The following is an 18012-nucleotide window of genomic DNA, read 5'->3' on the forward strand; positions in this document are numbered from 1 at the left end:
CACTGAATGATTATTATTGTGGAAACTCTTTTCTTATGTGAAGGCTATACCAGAGCTTTCCAAACCTGTCCTGGTGATCCCTCAGCCAGTCGGCTTTTAAAGAAGTCCACAATGAGTGTGCATGGGTTAAATCTGCATGCACTGGAAATCCTGTGCATGTAAATATATCTCCTGCATGCTTTTTAATGATTCCCTTACTCAAGTCAACATTTGCAACTTTCAGCTGCCCATTATTACTGTTATTATGTAACCTCTTAACCACTCAGAAATGAAATTCCCACAAGGCTAATGAAATGATATAACAGAAATTATGATCACCAGCTGAACACACCAAAAATCATTTAAACCTTTACAGACATTTTTTTAGAGAAACAGTCATATGTGTAAAAAAAAAAACAACCTCTGGAATCTTTTCACCAAAGAAAAAAACACTTTCTAATTTGTAATCATAGTTCCATTTTTTTCTTTTTTTTTTTCAAAATAATTTGACCCATCATGCTCATAACATTTAAGTATCCAAACTTCATATAATATTGCAACACTTATCTTGTAGGCTGCACTCAGCCACTTAACCACTGTCATCTGACTTTTCAATTTGTATTTTTAAGTTGATGTTGAAGAGTCATTGGTGCATTAATTTTCAACATATGAATAAACTAAAAATTTCTACCAGTTTTTCCACAAAGAGTCAATGTAAGGGAGTCTATAGAAAACTGCCTCAGACTATTTTAAAGGACCAAGCACAGCTGTCTCACCAAATCCTCCTTAAAATCCAGACCTCTAGGGAATCCTGGGAGAAGGGAGGAGCCCCTCTCCAGAGTTTAAAAACTCAAGGCCTGGAAGGGATAAAGAGGCTTTGGGGAGCAAGCAGAGATCCACTATATGCTAAAGCCTGTTATGTTTAAGGACCATGTGTTACTTGAAGTTAAGGTGAGATGCACCGATTGTTTTGATTTTGGTTTTCCACTGTAAATAAACCAGAACAGCCAGAATCAGCCTCCTTATTTCTCTGGCTGTTTCCAAGCTGCTATCACCCAAGTTATCACAGTCAGAAGAAAGGTCCATCAAGCCCAGCAGCATCCCGTCTCCAATAGTGTTAATCCAGATCATATGTACACCATAGGTTTCCAGAGAATAGATGTAATCCTTCCTACTTATAACAAGGGATAAGCTGACACTTTCCAAATTCTGCTTGGCTAATATTGGTTTAGAGACTTGTCCTTTTGGAACTTGTCTAAATCCTTTTTAAACTCATCTACACTAACTGCTTTCACCATATCCTCTAGCAACAAACTACACACTTTGGGTGCTGAGTGAAAAAGAAATACATTCTCTGAATTATTTTAAATGTGCTACCAATTAGCCTCATAGGGTATCCCCTAGTCCTAGTTCAAGCTTTATTTTTTGGCCCAGTAAACTTCCTCCCGCCCTTTTGGTTTTCAATTGTTTCAGAACTTCCTCCAATGTATTATTGTGCCATAAGACTTTATTCAAAACCACCTGGGAATTTCTTCCTATTTTAAACTCCCGCTTTTCTCTAGCTTAGCCAACGCAATGATGATCCTTCAACCATGTTTCCCTTCAAAACCTGGTACATACGCACACTGAATGTGATCATTAAGTGTCAACATTGCAAAATGACCAAGGTTCTGATCACTATCTTCCTATCATCCCAAGCCCTTGTCAACTCAATGAACAAAAGCTAGGCTTGGAAATTGAACTCATATCTCCTATAAGGCAGCATGTAGTCCCACTAGTGAGAAAGTGAGCCCACTCCTTACTAGTTTGTTTGATGCTGGATGCTTATAATATCCCTGGGATATATGGAGGCCTTAGTTTTCAAGAAGTAGCAAACATTAAAACGTATAACAAGACTGACAGTGCTTTTGCACTTTGAGTCATGCTTTTATTTCATTTTTTCTTATCTGAAATTTTTTTTTAAACATTATGTGCTTGGAGCCAAGAAGACCCTGTCATAGAAACAGCTTAACATTGATCTTTGCTAACACGATTTTATTGTAAGTATGAAATAATAAATGTAATGTTTCTTTTCTTTGGAAAGTACTGAAATATTGTAAAATTTTATATCAGAAATTATTTTTGTATGCAGTAAGAGATTTAAAAGAACTTTAGACAGAAAGTGGCAAAACAACCAAACAAAAATAAATAGAAAAAGTATTACAATTAGATAAGGCAGGAAGGTGGCTTAACAGCTGCTATCATGGATAAGACGACACTTCAAGAGTTTCAGGTAGTTGTCAATCTTGTGTGAATCCCTGCGAAGGCAGTGGAGCAGAGTGTAAAAAGCAAAGAGACGAGAATCTTCATCTGTGACGTGCACAGATGGAGGTCCTGACCACAGTGAGTAGACGTCATTCCCTAGGTCACCTGGATGAACCTAATCAACGACAGGAAAATGTAGTACAGTGAAGATTTGACTTTTATTGACACCACTGTAGGTTCTATGAAAATACAGGAGAAAGGACAGGAGGAAAGTGACCACATGTTACTTACCCGCTTAACTATTTTCTCCATTCCCTCTAGGAGCCTCTTTGTTTGTTCCTCAATCTCAACTGCTTTCCAGAGGATTGTGTCTGGGGCTTCTTTGATCTCTTGTACTTCAGATACCAGATGGACTAAGGGGTCATTCCAGGAACGTAGTACCCTTAGAACTAAGTTCAGTAAGTCTTCATGCTGAAGATTGACAGACAGGAAATAAAATGAAAATGGTAATGTCAAAGACAACGAAAATGCAGAGGGGGAAAACAGGGACAATGTTTTAACATTCCCAGAATAGACTGCTCTTGGTTTGAATTGAAAATGTATCAGTGTTTTGGAAGAAATTTGAAAATTAAACAGTAAAGCTGCTCCTTTTAATGGTTTTGTGCATGTGTGTAGCTTGGGACTGGTGGATGAAGAGGATAAAAAAGTTAACATTCCAAATGGAGTGGTTTTGACTGAAGGTCCTTGGGTAGTTGGGGGAAAGTCTTACAGAGGACTGTATTCAGCTGCAAACCAGCTAGAAAATGTAGCCAGATAAACTTACCTGGCTAACTTTGCAAGGATAATCAGCTGCATGGGTTCATTGAGGAATATCCCCAGCTAACTTAAAGTTAGCCAGACAAGTTTATTCGGCTAACTTTAGCACATCTCATTGGCTGCCTTAAAGTTATATGGCTATGCTAGCTGGATAACACTGTTCATCGTCCTTTATCCTATTAATTTAGCCAGTTAGCCAACTCCATCCTGAAACATCCTCACCCTGCTCCCAAGTTATCTGAATAACATTTTAGTTGGATAAAAATTATCTGACCATCTTAGTGCCAGTCAGTGCAGTTGAAATGTCAAATCACACTAATTGTTTGGCTAAGACTGATCTTAGAAAAAATCAATACGCCACTGCTTCAGCGATTATAAACTATGAACAACAAATCATGAGATACTACTCAATCGCTGGAATAAAATAATTTTGTCAGTATTTATAAATTTTAAATTTGAAACAAAATTTTTGATATTTGAAAAAAATGTTTGACACCTGCTCTATAAAATGTATATATGGATTAAATGTGTATTTATGTGTATTTTATGTTAAAATTATAGTGGAATTGGAGGAAAGTTTCATATAAACTTGTTGGTGTCTCCGCACCACTGTTTTTGTGGTGTATAATCATTAACTGTCCTCCTCCTCCTGTGGATTTTTTAAGTTTTTTATATATTGAAATTATTCACCTCTGTAAACTTGAACATCTTCCGTAATGTGAGCATCAAACTATTTTTATATGCACTGTGTTTTAAAGGCTATAAAGTCTCTATTGTAAACTAAAGGGAGTAAAATTCAGACTTCCCCCATAGATGTTGGTATGTGTTGTCCAGTTTCCAACGATGGTCCCAACATGAACGATCCGTGTTTCAGACATATTGTCTTTCCTCAGGGATGTAAGATGCTGCTGTCCGACCAACTTTCAAAGGATCTGGATAACTCCATAGGAAAAAATCCTCTAGGGATCTGGTGTGGATGCCTCTTGATGGAGTCGCTCTGGCTCCATCTCCGGAAGATCACTCTTCCGGAGATTAAATAAAGTAATGTGACTTCTCCTATATTGGGTCTGACTGATTGGCAGATCCAGTCGGTAGTGGTCCTACATATATAAAAATTGTTCTACATAATATTTGGCGTTTATAAATTGTATGACTGATCTGGAAACCTCATTTGTGTTGGTATTGCTACTCCCGGTTTCTAGTAGATTGGGCTGTTTGTGTTAAGACTGATCTTAGCCAGACAAATGGCGCTGAATATTGGCCTTATAACATCTGTTTTAACAATCATATGGGTTATGTTTAAAAGAAATATAAGAATACAAAGGGCATCTCTGATTCTGATTACCCCTTGAGCATAACTAATTTTATTGCTTCTCATTCTTGAACTATACTAACCATTATATGAATATTATACTGTGCTGTACCAAACTTTATGAAATATTTTGATGTCAGTACTACATGTATTATTTTCTAGTGCTACCACTAAAAATATGTATTTACAAAACACCTCTATATGCTGAAGTCATCTGGATAATCTAGACAGATATTACTCTATTAAAAATAATACTCATTTTAACTGTTTTGAAAAGAAAAAACCCACTGTCATGCCAGGATCTGTATCCTTCAGCTCAAGGTTTCTCTACAGGAGGGTAAAATAAGTGAGGTCTAAAACAGACTTGTCTTTCCAACCATTAGGTGACCGCTAATAACTAGTTTGAGACAGCCAAACTCATTTCTTATAGATCTAGGCCAAGTTTCAAGACATGCCAGAATTGCGAAAGTAGTATATTAATAATCCATTGAACTACTGGGCCCTTAGATCACTACTCTTGAGTAAAGAAAAGACAAATGCATTTACTTTGCAATAGGGGTATAGATACAGCATAAGGCATTGTTTTAATGCTTTAATGAGACAGTGCTTGTTTTAATCTTCTATATTTTACTTTATGCTCCGTGTCATGATACAGTAATATGCATCATGTGTATGATATTTATACCCTCAGCACCATAACATCTCGAAACATTATCATATTGTGATAACATTATTTGTAATAACATTCTATGGACTTGTGAGTGAACATAAATAAAGCTAGGTGGTGTCTTGTGCAACTGATTTTGTTTGACTATTGCTTTGACTATGGAAATTCTGACTACGTTAGCTTTCAGTTATTCAAGGTGTTTCTAGAATTTTGGAACCTATCAATGAAGAAAGAAATGAATTAGATAAAGGGGCATATTTTAAAAAAGTAAGCGCGCGCGTACTTTTGTTTGCGCACCAGGCGCAAACAAGAGTATGCCGGATTTTAATAGATACGCACGTAGCCGCGCGTATCTTTTAAAATCCGGGGTTGGCGCGCGCAAGGCTGCGCAAAATTGGCAGCCTGCGCTCGCCGAGTAGCGCAGCCTACCTCCGTTCCCTCAGAGGCCGCTCAGAAATTGGAGCGGCCTCCAAGGGAACTTTCTTTCCGGCGCCCCCCACCTTCCCTTTCCTTCCTCTAACTAACTTGCCCCCCAGCCCTAACTAATTCCCCCTTACCTTTATTTCAAAAGTTACGCCTGCCCAAGGCAGGCGTAACTTGCACGCGCGGGCTGGCTGCCGGCGCGCCATGTTCCGGTCCGGGGGCTGGTCCGGAGGCTGCCAATTTTGCGCAGCCTTGTGCGCGCCAACCCCAGATTTTAAAAGATATGCGCGGCTACGTGCGTATCTATTAAAATCCGGCATACTCTTGTTTGCGCCGGGTGCACCCCCGGAATGCCCCCCGATGACGCGCCGGCTGCGACACGCCCCCAACATGCCCCTGACACGCTCCTGCCCTAGGAAAGCCCCGGGACTTACGCGCATCCCGGGGCTTGCGCGTACCGCCGAGCCTATGCAACATAGGCTCGGCGCATGCAGGGGGTGGAAGGGGCAGCTTTTCGGGGGTTACGCGCTTATCTTAAGCGCATACCCCTTTGAAAATCTGCCCCAAAGAGTTCTTCAAAAAGCTGACTACACCTGAGATCCTAGTTGTAGTAATTTAGCATTCAGATTCCATTTTAAAGAGTGGCGTGAAATCCATTTAAACCTCTTATGTGCATTTTGTGTTCTTTTCCATGAAAAGACAAGGAGTGGCTAGAAATGTACAAATCTTTCAAAAATCAATTTGAGAGAAAATATGCAGCTTTCCCATAAAATTAGAAAAATATGGATATTTTAAAATTAGATGTAAAAGATTGAATGGATTTTGAACTCGCATTTGAGGAGATTTTCAAATTTTGTAAATTCACTCTCTGCTCTTCAGAATATCTGAAGTAGGTTCCATCACATTGTTGAATCTGCTTTGAGGCTTTCAGATTCATTTTAGATTTTGTAGATTGTGGGGCGGATTTTAAAAGCCCTGCTCGCCGGTGCGCCTATGTTCCATAGGCCTACCGGCGCGCGCAGAGCCCCGGGACTCGCGTAAGTCCCGGGGTTTTTCGAGGGGGGCATGTCGGGGGCGTGTCGGATCGGCGCGGCATTTTGGGGGCGGGACGCAGCGTTTAGGGGCGGGCCTGGGGGCATGGTTTTGGCCCGGGGCGGTCCGGGGGTGTGGCCGTGCCCTCCGGAACCGCCCGCAGGTTGCGTCTCGGCGCGCTAGCGGCCCGCTGGCGCGCGGGGATTTACTTCTCCCTCCGGGAGGCGTAAATCCCTCGACAAAGGTAGGGGGGGGGTCTAGATAGGGCCGGGGGGGGTGGGTTAGATAGAGGAAGGGAGGGGAAGGTGAGGGGAGGCCGAAAGCGAGTTCCCTCCGAGGCCGCTCCGATTTCGGAGCGGCCTCGGAGGGAACGGCGGCAGGCTGCGCGGCTCGGCGCGCGCCGACTACACGAAATCGGCAGCCTTGCGCGTGCCGATCCAGGATTTTAGCGGATACGCGCGGCTACGCGTGTATCTACTAAAATCCAGCGTACTTTTGTTGGCGCCTGATGCGCCAACAAAAGTACGCGAAGGCGCGCTGTTTTAAAATCTACCCCAATCTTTAGGGGGCAATATTCAACCACTGAGCAGCTCAGCTAGTTAGCCAGATAAACCTATCCGGTTAAATAGCAGGGTACATTCAGCAGCACAGTTATGATGCTGAAAATACCTGGCTCTTTTAGAGTTAGGTACATATGTTTAAGTGGCTAACTTTAGGACAGGTCAGTGGCACAACCAGAGTTAGTAGCATAAGTTAAATGGCTACTTTGAATATCGGAGTTATCCACTTCACTTATGTAGCTAGCTCTGCTCCTCCCCAACTCCGCCCGTCTCTGGAATGCCCTGACATATGTGACTGAGTTCTAGCCCCAAAGTACATTATAGGGATATAATTTAGATTCCTAAGTCTTTTAAAATGCCACTTTAGCCATTTAGATGGATAACCTTTGAGTTATCCATCCAAATGGCTTTTGAATATGGACCTCTAGATTTTTCTTCTATGGAGAGTTATACAATATGCAGCAGAATACGTTAACCAATGACCTATTGTAAGATGTGTGGACCCTTGCTGCTAAGATGAGATGGTCTCAGCCTATGGGGTAGGCCCCGAAGGCCTTCACCAACAGCTGCAGAGCTAATCAGGAAAGACACTAAACTGGAACATCACCTATACCAACCCCTTTCCCCTTAGGTTTAGCCCTTGGGTTCCAAGAGGCTGGCAGGTCTTAGGCTAGAGTCTGTGAAAATGGCATAGGTGTTTTTCCAGGGCCAGACTAGGATCAAAGATGGGTGGCAAACAAGACTGGTCAGTTTCCAGGAAAGGGTAAGGGCCAGAAATCAGTTTGAGGGGAGGCTGGGTGACGAGGAGCAGGATTGACAAGGCAGGGCAGAATGGGAGGAAGAAGGAACTGGATAAAACAAAGCAGGACAGGCTGTAGAGATGAGGCAAGGCTTGGCTGGTGAAATGAGACAGGAAACAGGAACGCAAGAAGCAGCAACATACACTACACACAGCAGTGCAGGCGATCAATTGCTGAGACGAAGTAGGGACGTCCTCAGGGCCCTTTTATAGGACAGCAGCTGGTGATGTCATCTAAGGAAGCTGCAACCTTTTTCCGCTGCGGGTCCTTTAAATTAGCAAACTTCGGGCGCGCATGCGCCTATGGGAAAAGGCAGAGGCAGTGGTTCTGGAGGCGTCCTGCTATGCCTGAGAGCTCCAGTGTGGTCCTGCCGCAGAAGGGAGGACCTGCAATTTGTGGTATTGGGGGAGAGTGTGACAGCCTGAGGGGAAGTCCAGCAGACCACCAAATGTAACAGTAACCCCCCTCTTAAGCCCCTTTCTCAAGTTCCTGGGCTTTGGCTTTTGGGGAAAGTGATAATGGAATGCTTCTCCTAAGAAAGGTGCATGAAGACTGACTGCTGGCTCCCAGGAATTCTCTTCTGGGTTGTTATCTTTCCATACAAAGATATTTCAGCTTATTGCGTTATCTGCAGGAGTCCAAGATCTCCTGTACCTCTTAGTCGGAGTCTTTTTCAGAAGTTATCTCTGCATGTCTTGGGGGCTTTCGAGAGGGGACCACGGGTTTCACCAAGTAAACATGGATCATGTTATGTATCCTTAACATGGTTAGGAGTTTGAGCTGATATGTCACAAGTCCTGTTTGAAGCAAGTCCAGAAAAGGACCTATAAATCTGGGTGCCAAACAAAGGGATGAAACTCAGAGACACAGATTCTGCGTGCTTAACCACACCAAGTCTCCAACATAGAATTGTAGAGCTGGTCTACGTCTCTTATCAGTGTGTTTCTTAGTCTGTGTTGCTTCCTTAGAAATAAACCAGCTGGTTTGTAGTCACAGATCCTGGAGCTCCTGGGCTATAAGGCAGGCTGCCAGACAGGTCACAGAGAGAGATAGTCGTAGAACTTGAGGGTGCTTGCTGTGAACAACCTGGAATGGGGAAACGCCAGTGACACTACTGACATGACTGCTGTGTGAAAAACTCAGCCCAGATTAGGGGAATGGACCAATCTTCTTGTCTCTCATTGACATACTGTATAGGTGAAGGAAGGTTTTGAAGGCCTGATTGTCTCTGTTCAGCCATTCCCTTGAGGATGGTAGGCTGTGGTGAGATCCAGGGTAATGCCAAATTATTTCAAAGACCCTTCCAATATCAAGCCATGAACTGGACACCTCTATCTGACAAGATATGAGAGGGTAATCCATGTAAACGGAAGACATGCTGGATGAAGAGGCAGACTAACTCAGGAGCAGAAGGCAAGTCTGGGAGAGGAACAATATGTGCCACCTTAAAGAATCTGTAAACTATAATCCATATCATGGTGTAGCCATGAGACAGAGGGAGGTCCATGATAAAATCAGAGAACAAGTGGTTCCAGGTTTCCTTGCAGGTTGGCAATGACTGTAACAGACAGAGCAAGATTCCACGCAGCTCTTCGCAGCCATACTTACTTGTGGTCACCAATAGTGGTACTGAAGGAGTTCAAGTTACAGACTACTCCAGAATGTCCTACCAGGGGAGAATCATGAGTATATTTTAATATCTGTTCTTGAAGACACTTGAGTACTACCATCTTCCTCAGGGGTATTATTGTAGCAACAGCAACAATGACCTTCACAGAGTTGATGATGTGTTGAGGCATCTGTGTAGCATCTTCTATTTGAAAGGAGCAGGAAAGGATATCTGTTTTTTGATTCCTAGCTGCTGGTCAGTAATGGAGATCAAAATCAAACCAATTGAAGAAGAAGAACTATCGGGCCTGTCTGGGGTTAAGCTGCTGCACTTGTTGAAGGTATTCCAGATTCTTATGGTCAGAGTAGATTGTGGTCCAGTGTTTTTCCCACTCTATCAGAGTCTTCCATTCTTCGAGCACCAGTTTCACTGCGAGGAGCTCATGATCTCCAATTGTGTATTTCCTCTTGGCCAGAGAGAACTTTCTGGAGAAAAAGGAATTTAGAAGGAGGCTTCCTTTGTCACAGAGTAGATTGTGGTCCGGTGTTTTTCCCACTCTATCAGAGTCTTCCATTCTTCGAGCACCAGTTTCACTGCGAGGAGCTCATGATCCCCAATTGTGTAATTCCTCTCGGCCAGAGACAACTTTCTGGAGAAAAAAGAATTTAGCAGGAAGCTTCCTTTGTCACTGTGTTAACCAAGGACAGCCTCTACCCCAAGGGTATAGGCATCTACCTCCAGGATGAAGAGATGATTAGGGTTTGGTTGCCATTGGCAAGGTCCCTGGGATAAGGCTTGTTTGAGAGCCTGGAAGGCATCAATGGATTCATTGGACCAACACCAGTGTCTGCTTCCTTTCTGGTTAAGGCAGTAAGAGGCGCTGAAAGGGTTGAACACTCTGGAATACATTGGCAGTAGTAGTTAATGAATCCTAGAAAGCACTGTAGAGCCTGAAGGCTGACTGGTTGGGGCCAATCTAGGATGTTTGTTTGCTTTGCAGGATCCAAATGGAAGCTGGTTCAAGAAGTGATATACCACAACAAGGGGAGTTGTTCTTGCTCTAAAAGACATTTTTCAAGTTGTGTATACAGATGATTGTCTCATAGCCATGTAGCACTTGTTTAACACACTCCCGGTATTGAGTCAGAGATTGGGAGTAGATGAGTATGTCATTGAGATACCACTACATAGAAATACAGGAGGTCTCGTTAAATTTCATTTATCATTTTTTGGAATACCGATGGGCATTGCAGAGTCTAAATAGCATGACTAAATACTCATAATGCCCATCTTGAGTACTGAACATGTTTTTCTACTAATCTTCTTCCCAAATGCAAATACGTCAGTATGTTCTCTATAGATCTAGTTTAGTGAAGATCTTAGCTCCTTGCAGGTGATCAAAAAGCTCAAAGATGAGTGGTAGGGTATATCAGTTCTTTTTTGTGATGGCATTCAGGTCCCTGTAATCAATACAGGGCCAGAGTGTCATCCTTCTTGCTCACTAAGAATAAACCTGCTTCAGCAGGAGAAGAAGAAGTCCAAATAAAGACCCTTGCCAAGTTATCCTTGCTATACTGACTTATGGTCTCAGTTTATGGGACAGATAATGGTAGACTCTTCCCTGTGGAGGAACTTTGTCTGGGAGAAGGTCTATGCCACAGTACTAGAAGCATTGCGGGGGCAGGGGTTTGGCCTGCTGCTTAGAGAAGACATTGTAGAAGTCATCTACTGCAGCAGGAGCCCTGTATGGTGGCAGCCAGTGTCAACTGGGTAAATGGACGAACAGAGGTTACACAACTGGTGAAGCAGATGGAACCCCATTGTGCCAACACAAAGAGACCCACTTCATAACCGGCTGGTGTTGTTGAAGTCAGGCGAGATCCAGGATAACAGGATTCACAGCTCATGGAATAACATGAAAAGAGATGGTCTCCTTGAAGAGAAGGCCAGTCTGAAGAGTGAGTGGAATTGTTATTTCCATGAGGTAGCCTGGGAGAGGATCCCATATACTGAGGAGAATGTTACTAGATGTTCCAGGATGATGATAGGCATCTGGTGTTGATGGACCAGAGCTTGGTCAATGAACTTTTTGCCCGATCTGTAATCTAGAAGGGCCTCCATATCAAGTTGGTCATGTTCTGTGAAAATTGAGATGGGATCCAGTAGTTGGAGGGAGGAGAGTGTTTGGCCTAGAGTTGCCTTCCCAATCACTTTTAGCCATGGGAGTTTCCCAGTTTCTCAGGGCACTGTGATACCACATGTCCATGCCCTGCACAGTATAGGCACAATACCAACTGCCTTCTCCAAGGTTTTGCTGGGGAGAGAGCTTAATTCAGCCCAGCTGCATGGGCTCCTCCAGAACCTTTGATTCTGAAGACATTACCTAGACCAGAGGAGACTGGAAACAAGGAGCCAATACTACAGGATGTCAGATAGCCTTATTCTCCTGAGCTCTTTCTTGAAAGTAGAGATGAATGCTACCAGACAATGAGATCAAAGCTTCCAATGTTGTGGGAATGACTTGGCCAGCCAATTCATCTTTTATTCTGCTTGAAAGGCCTTGCAAAAATATGGTGGCTAGACTGTCCTCTCCCCAGTGCAGTTCAGATGAAAGGGTGTGGAACTGTATGGAATATTTTCCAAGAGTTTGTGAACCCTGCCGGATCCAAAGCAGCCCAGCTGTCATTCTACCTGGTTCTTAAAATTAGCCTAAACTGTTGAAGAAAATCTGGGAAACTCATGAGCATAAAGTTGTCATGCTCATGAGCTTCCCAAGCCAATGTGGTGCCATCCAGTAGTGATAAGATGTATGTCATTTTGGAATGATCGGTTGGGAAGAACATGGACTAAAGTACAAAATGCATATGGCATAAGTTGATGAAGTTGTGGCATTCTTTGAGATCTCCATAGTAGTGTGATGGTGTCAAAAGCTGAGGAACTAGTCTATGGGGAGAAGCAGGGCTAGAATGAGGTGGAGCCACTGGAAGAGGAGCCGATGCAGGGGTCAGGGCATTCATGCAGAGTGTGAGTCTTTCCAGCAGAAAGAAACTTTGCTGCTGTGGTGAGTTTGGCTCAGCCTACAGGGTAGGACCAATTGTCTTTCACTGACAGCTGGTGGAACAGCACAGGAAAGAGATTGGATTGGAGCTTCACCTATACCAACCATATCCTCTTGGTTTGAGCCCTTGGGTTCTCGGAGACAGCAGGTATTAGGTGAGAGTCTCTTGGAAATTGTGTAGGCATTTATCTAGGGCCAGGGTAGAGTCAGAGGCAGGCAGCAGGTGGCAAACAAGAATGGTAAGTGCCTAGGCAAGGGTCAAAGGCAGGTGGCAAATACAAATTGTTAATGTCCAGGCAAGAGTCTGAGGCAGGTGGTAAACAGGAATGGTCAATATCCAGGCAAAGGTCAGTCGAAGGGGAGGCTGGGAGATGAAGAGCAGGACTGACACAGCAGGGCAGGCAGAAGGAACTGGATATGATGAAGCAGGACAGGCTGGAGAGACGAGGCAAGACTGGGCTATAAAGATGAGGAAGGAAACAGGAACGCAGGAAGCAGCAATACACACAAAGATACAGGAGACCGGTTGTTGAGGAAAAGTAAGGACGTCCAAATGGACCTTTTATAGAGCAGCGGCTGGTGATATCATCTAAGGACACTGCAGCCTTTTCCCGCCACAGGCCCTTTAAATCAGCAGACGTGGCCTGCTGCTGCGCCCAAGAGCTCCACTGGGGTCCCAACACAGAGGGGAGGCCTGGTTGTTCGCAGCATCAGGGGTGAATGGGGCAGCCTGCAGGGACGTCCTGCAGGCCACCAAATGTACACCTATATTTTTGTACAATATGCCAGCAAGTAATACATCCAGATCACAGTCAGTCCCATTAACTTATTTCTCTTTACGAATGTATAATAGATTCCAGAAAATGTGCAATTTAGCTCTTTTTATCTATTTAATGTCACTTTATAATTTCACCTCTGTATATCTATAACAGAGCATCATATTTTTTTCTTCTCTTCTGTTAATGTACAGTATTTTTGTGAAAACAGGAATAAGACTTACTTGAATCTGTTGTGCTTGCACCTTATCTTCTGGAGTGTTCAGGGAAGAAGTATGGCAGGCATTGATGGACTTTGTTATGAACCCCCGACCTTGGGCATAGCGTTCATCCTACAGATGAGTATAGAAAAACATCATGAAGAGGAAAAATAACTAGGGTTGGGCTTTTATTTTTAATGACCTAGGCAATGTCAATCACAGAGGACAGTACTTTTAAATTTCTCATGAGCTTTTAACTTGCAGATTGACTTAACGCCATCTCTGGGGCTGGAGTTAAATCTGCCACATTAAAACGTATGTGGTGGGAACCCAGCAATTTTTTTTGCATCAGGGTGTAATAGCTAATAGCATCATCTACAAGGAATTTATATGTGAAGAGTGCGACTGGCCATGCATTTGTTTGGGCACATGTTTTGGATGCGCTAATCTCTAGAGATGTGAATCGTGTGCCCGATCGTTTTAACGATCAGGTTCGGATGGAGGGAAAAAAAAATCGGATCGTTAGAGATGTGAATTGGAATCGGTTCCGATTCCAATTCACATCTTTAATTTTTTAGTGAGGCCTGAGCAGATAAAAAAAACCCCACCCCGACCCTTTACAAATGACCCCTTTGCTCTCCCACCCTCCCGAACCCCCCCTAAAATGTTAAATTACCTGGTGGTCCAATTGGGGGGGGGGGGTGTCCCGGCGCGATCTCCCGCTCTCGGGCCATCGGCGCCATTTTGGCTACCACTGATAAAAATGGTGCCGATGGCCCGATAAAAAATAACCCACCCCGACCCTTTACAAATTACCCCTTTGATTCTCCCACCCTCCCGACCCCCCCAAAATTCTTTTACATGTACCTGGTGGTCTAGCGGGGGGTCTGGGAGCCATCCCTTCAATCATACCCTCGGTGCCGGTGCTGGACTGATTTCAAAATGGCGCCGATCGCCTTTGCCCTCACTATGTCACAGGGAGCGACGGTCGCTCCCTGTGACTTAGTGAGGGTAAAGGCGATCGACTGCCAGTATGGCGCTGATCGCCTTTGCCCTCACTTTGTCACAGGGAGCGACACAGTCGATCGCCTTTGCCCTCACTTTGTCACAAGGAGCGACCGTCGCTCCCTGTGACATAGAGAGGGCAAAGGCGATCGGCGCCATTTTGATACCAGTCCAGCACCGGCACCGAAAGCACGAAGCACCGAAACTGAAACCCGACTTGAGCCAGAAAAACAAAGCTCATCTCTACCTAATTTATACTGTATTGAAGCCTATGAATAATTGACTGCTTCTATCATATCCCCCATTGCCTTTCTTTACTCCAGTGAGTGCATTTCAAGTGACTTAAGTCTCTTTTTGTAGGGTTTTTATTGCAGACTTTATATCATTTTAGTAACTTTTTTGTGAACTGATTCCATCTTCTTGATGTCCTCATGAAGATACAGTCTTCAGAAATGAACGCAATTCACAAGATGGGGTCTTGCCATGCAATATTCCCTCCTTTTCTTGCTGATACCTCTACTTAAGCAATCAATTATATTCTTAGCTTCCTCTGATTGCTTTATTACATTTACTAGCTACCTATTACATCACCCCCATTAGGTTTTACAGTAGCACAAACTGTTGTTCACTATTTTGTTCCATATGCTTTTTTTTTTTTTTATATGGTGCTAGGAAGAATCTCTATGAAATTGCTTTGATTAAAGGATTTCTTTTTGTCCAGATTGGAGAAGACGGCTGATGTGGGTCGGTGGGGGAGGGGGGGATATGATAGAGGTCTTTAAAATCGTCATGATCTTTGGAGTGGTGGTGGATAAATTATTTTAAATAAAATCTTGAAAGGACTAGAAGTAAATCACTGATCCACATTTACTCATTTCAGATAATAGGACTAGCGGGCACTCTATGAAGTTAGCAAGTAGCACATTTAAAACCAGAAAATTCTTTTTCACTCAGTGCACAGTTAATCTCTGGAATTAATTGCCAGAGGATGTGGTTATGGCAGTTAGCATAGCTGGGTTTAAAAAAGGTTTGGACAAGTTCCTAGAGAAGTCCATTAACTGCTATTAACCAAGTAGACTTGGGGAATAGCCACTTCTTATTATTGGGTTAGAAGCATGGGATCTATTTAATGTTGGGATGCTGCTGGGTACTTGTAACCTGGATTGGCCACTGTGGGACACAGGATGCTGGGCTTGATGGACCCTTGGTCTGACCCCGTATGGTAATTTATGTTCTTATGTTCTATATTGCTCAGCAACTGAACTGTATCATCTTTTGTTATACTGTTTTTCACTGTTGTAGAAAATGAATATACTGAATTTATTTATTGCTAGCTCCTGACTGAAATTTGCAGGTCAAGACCATTTCAATAAGATATTCAATACTCACAAATTCACTGAACATTTCAGAAGAGAGCGAGTGGATGTAATGTGAGAGTTTCACTGCACGATCAAAGAGGTCACCAGTGGAGATCTGGCAGTTGATAGCCCCATTAGGGCAGATTGGCAAAGAGTTCACTCCGTTTTTTGCTAGGAACATGTTAGATACTAGTAGAATCATCAGCAGAATACCTGCTTGGGTGAAAAAAAAAATCACATACAAATCAAGGGTTATATGCATAGTGAAAAGGTTTGCTTAATCTTTTGCTATACAGTGATGTCTATTTCATAAAAAATGAAAATGTATTTAAGTATTTATTTTGCATTATTTTTATTTTATCCATATGTTATGATGCTGGATTATTACCAATGTTTTCAAAAAAGGTTTTTGATGTGATGATGACCCTTAATGACTATTCATCCTATTAGATTAGGTTTTGATATTTAATTTTTATTAATATGTAATTTCTGATTGTCTTCAAATACAGTGGTTGCCTCACAGCCTAAGCACCTCTAAGGATAGGTTTGTTATAATAATTGAAATAAATAAATGGATATTAGGGATGTGAATCGTGTCCTCGATCGTCTTAACGATCGATTTCGGCTGGGAGGGGGAGGGAATCGTATTGTTGCCGTTTGGGGGGGTAAAATATCGTGAAAAATCGTTAAAAATCGTTAAAAATCGAAAAATCGAAAAATCGAAAAACCGGCACATTAAAACCCCCCTAAAACCCACCCCCGACCCTTTAAATTAAATCCCCCACCCTCCCGAACCCCCCCAAATAACTTAAATAACCTGCGGGTCCAGCGGCGGTCCGGAACGGCAGCGGTCCGGAACGGGCTCCTGCTCCTGAATCTTGTCGTCTTCAGCCGGCGCCATTTTCCAAAATGGCGCCGAAAAATGGCGGCGGCCATAGACGAAAAAGATTGGACGGCAGGAGGTCCTTCCGGACCCCCGCTGGACTTTTGGCAAGTCTCGTGGGGGTCAGGAGGCCCCCCACAAGCTGGCCAAAAGTTCCTGGAGGTCCAGCGGGGGTCAGGGAGCGATTTCCCGCCGCGAATCGTTTTCGTACGGAAAATGGCGCCGGCAGGAGATCGACTGCAGGAGGTCGTTCAGCGAGGCGCCGGAACCCTCGCTGAACGACCTCCTGCAGTCGATCTCCTGCCGGCGCCATTTTCCGTACGGAAAATGGCTCCGGCCATACGCATATGGCCGGCACCATTTTCCGTACGAAAACGATTCGCGGCGGGAAATCGCTCCCTGACCCCGCTGGACCTCCAGGAACTTTTGGCCAGCTTGTGGGGGGCCTCCTGACCCCCACGAGACTTGCCAAAAGTCCAGCGGGGGTCCGGAAGGACCTCCTGCCGTCCAATCTTTTTCGTCTATGGCCGCCGCCATTTTTCGGCGCCATTTTGGAAAATGGCGCCGGCTGAAGACGACAAGATTCAGGAGCAGGAGCCCGTTCCGGACCGCTGCCGTTCCGGACCGCCGCTGGACCCGCAGGTTATTTAAGTTATTGGGGGGGGGGGTGCGGGGGGGTGGGGGATTTAATTTAAAGGGTCGGGGGTGGGTTTTAGGGGGTTTTAGTGTGCCGGCTCACGATTCTAACGATTTATAACGATAAATCGTTAGAATCTGTATTGTATTGTGTTCCATAACGGTTTAAGACGATATTAAAATTATCGGACGATAATTTTAATCGTCCTAAAACGATTCACATCCCTAATGGATATCTACATACAAGGAACATGTACATTAGAAATCACACATTTGAAATTGGCTTCAGGTTCATTTGACATTTTAACAAGCATTATATTTTATTGAATAAAGAAATATTTAATTTGTGATATTTGGGCATCTAGTTTCATTACATGTGAACATTCAGTGGGCAGAGTTGCATGCAGATCTATGTTAGCTGCTTAATTAGTTAAGCTGCATCATTAAAACAAATTCCAAAGCAGTCTTAAAAATGCATATTGCTGATCAAGGAATTTGGCATTCTGGGAGACATTCCCATCCCAGAGACTATATTTTTGGATTTATATATATATATATATATATATATATATATATATATATATATATGGAGAGAGAGAGAGAGATTGATTTTCAAAGGAGTTTGTCCAGGTAACTTTAGAGTTATCTCCAGAT

At 43.4% G+C, this 18012-nt stretch overlaps 1 protein-coding gene across 1 annotated transcript; it reads right to left on the bottom strand.

Moving 5' to 3' along the window:
* Positions 1 to 2206: 2206 nt before the first annotated feature.
* LOC115081978 (prolactin-2-like) lies at positions 2207 to 17660 on the bottom strand. The gene is made up of 5 exons (XM_029586216.1): positions 17630 to 17660; positions 15871 to 16052; positions 13501 to 13608; positions 2515 to 2694; positions 2207 to 2398 (listed from the first exon to the last, which is right to left on the bottom strand). The coding sequence occupies exons 1-5, from the start codon at positions 17658 to 17660 to the stop codon at positions 2207 to 2209; spliced, it is 693 nt and encodes a 230-aa protein (XP_029442076.1).
* Between the last annotated feature and the right edge of the window lie 352 nt (positions 17661 to 18012).

The sequence above is a fragment of the Rhinatrema bivittatum genome, unplaced genomic scaffold, assembly GCF_901001135.1.
Source record: "Rhinatrema bivittatum unplaced genomic scaffold, aRhiBiv1.1, whole genome shotgun sequence".
In the NCBI taxonomy this organism is placed as follows: domain Eukaryota; kingdom Metazoa; phylum Chordata; class Amphibia; order Gymnophiona; family Rhinatrematidae; genus Rhinatrema; species Rhinatrema bivittatum.

Bases quoted from the DNA above. Each gene is read 5' to 3' on its own strand.
- LOC115081978 (XM_029586216.1), bottom strand. From the start codon at position 17,660: ATGTCAAATGAACCTGAAGCCAATTTCAAAT. The intron at 13,609-15,870 runs GTGAGTATTGAA...ACTCATCTGTAG, and splicing joins CTGAAATGTTCAGTGAATTT to GATGAACGCTATGCCCAAGG. The intron at 2,399-2,514 runs GTAAGTAACATG...GTCGTTGATTAG, and splicing joins TGGAGAAAATAGTTAAGCGG to GTTCATCCAGGTGACCTAGG.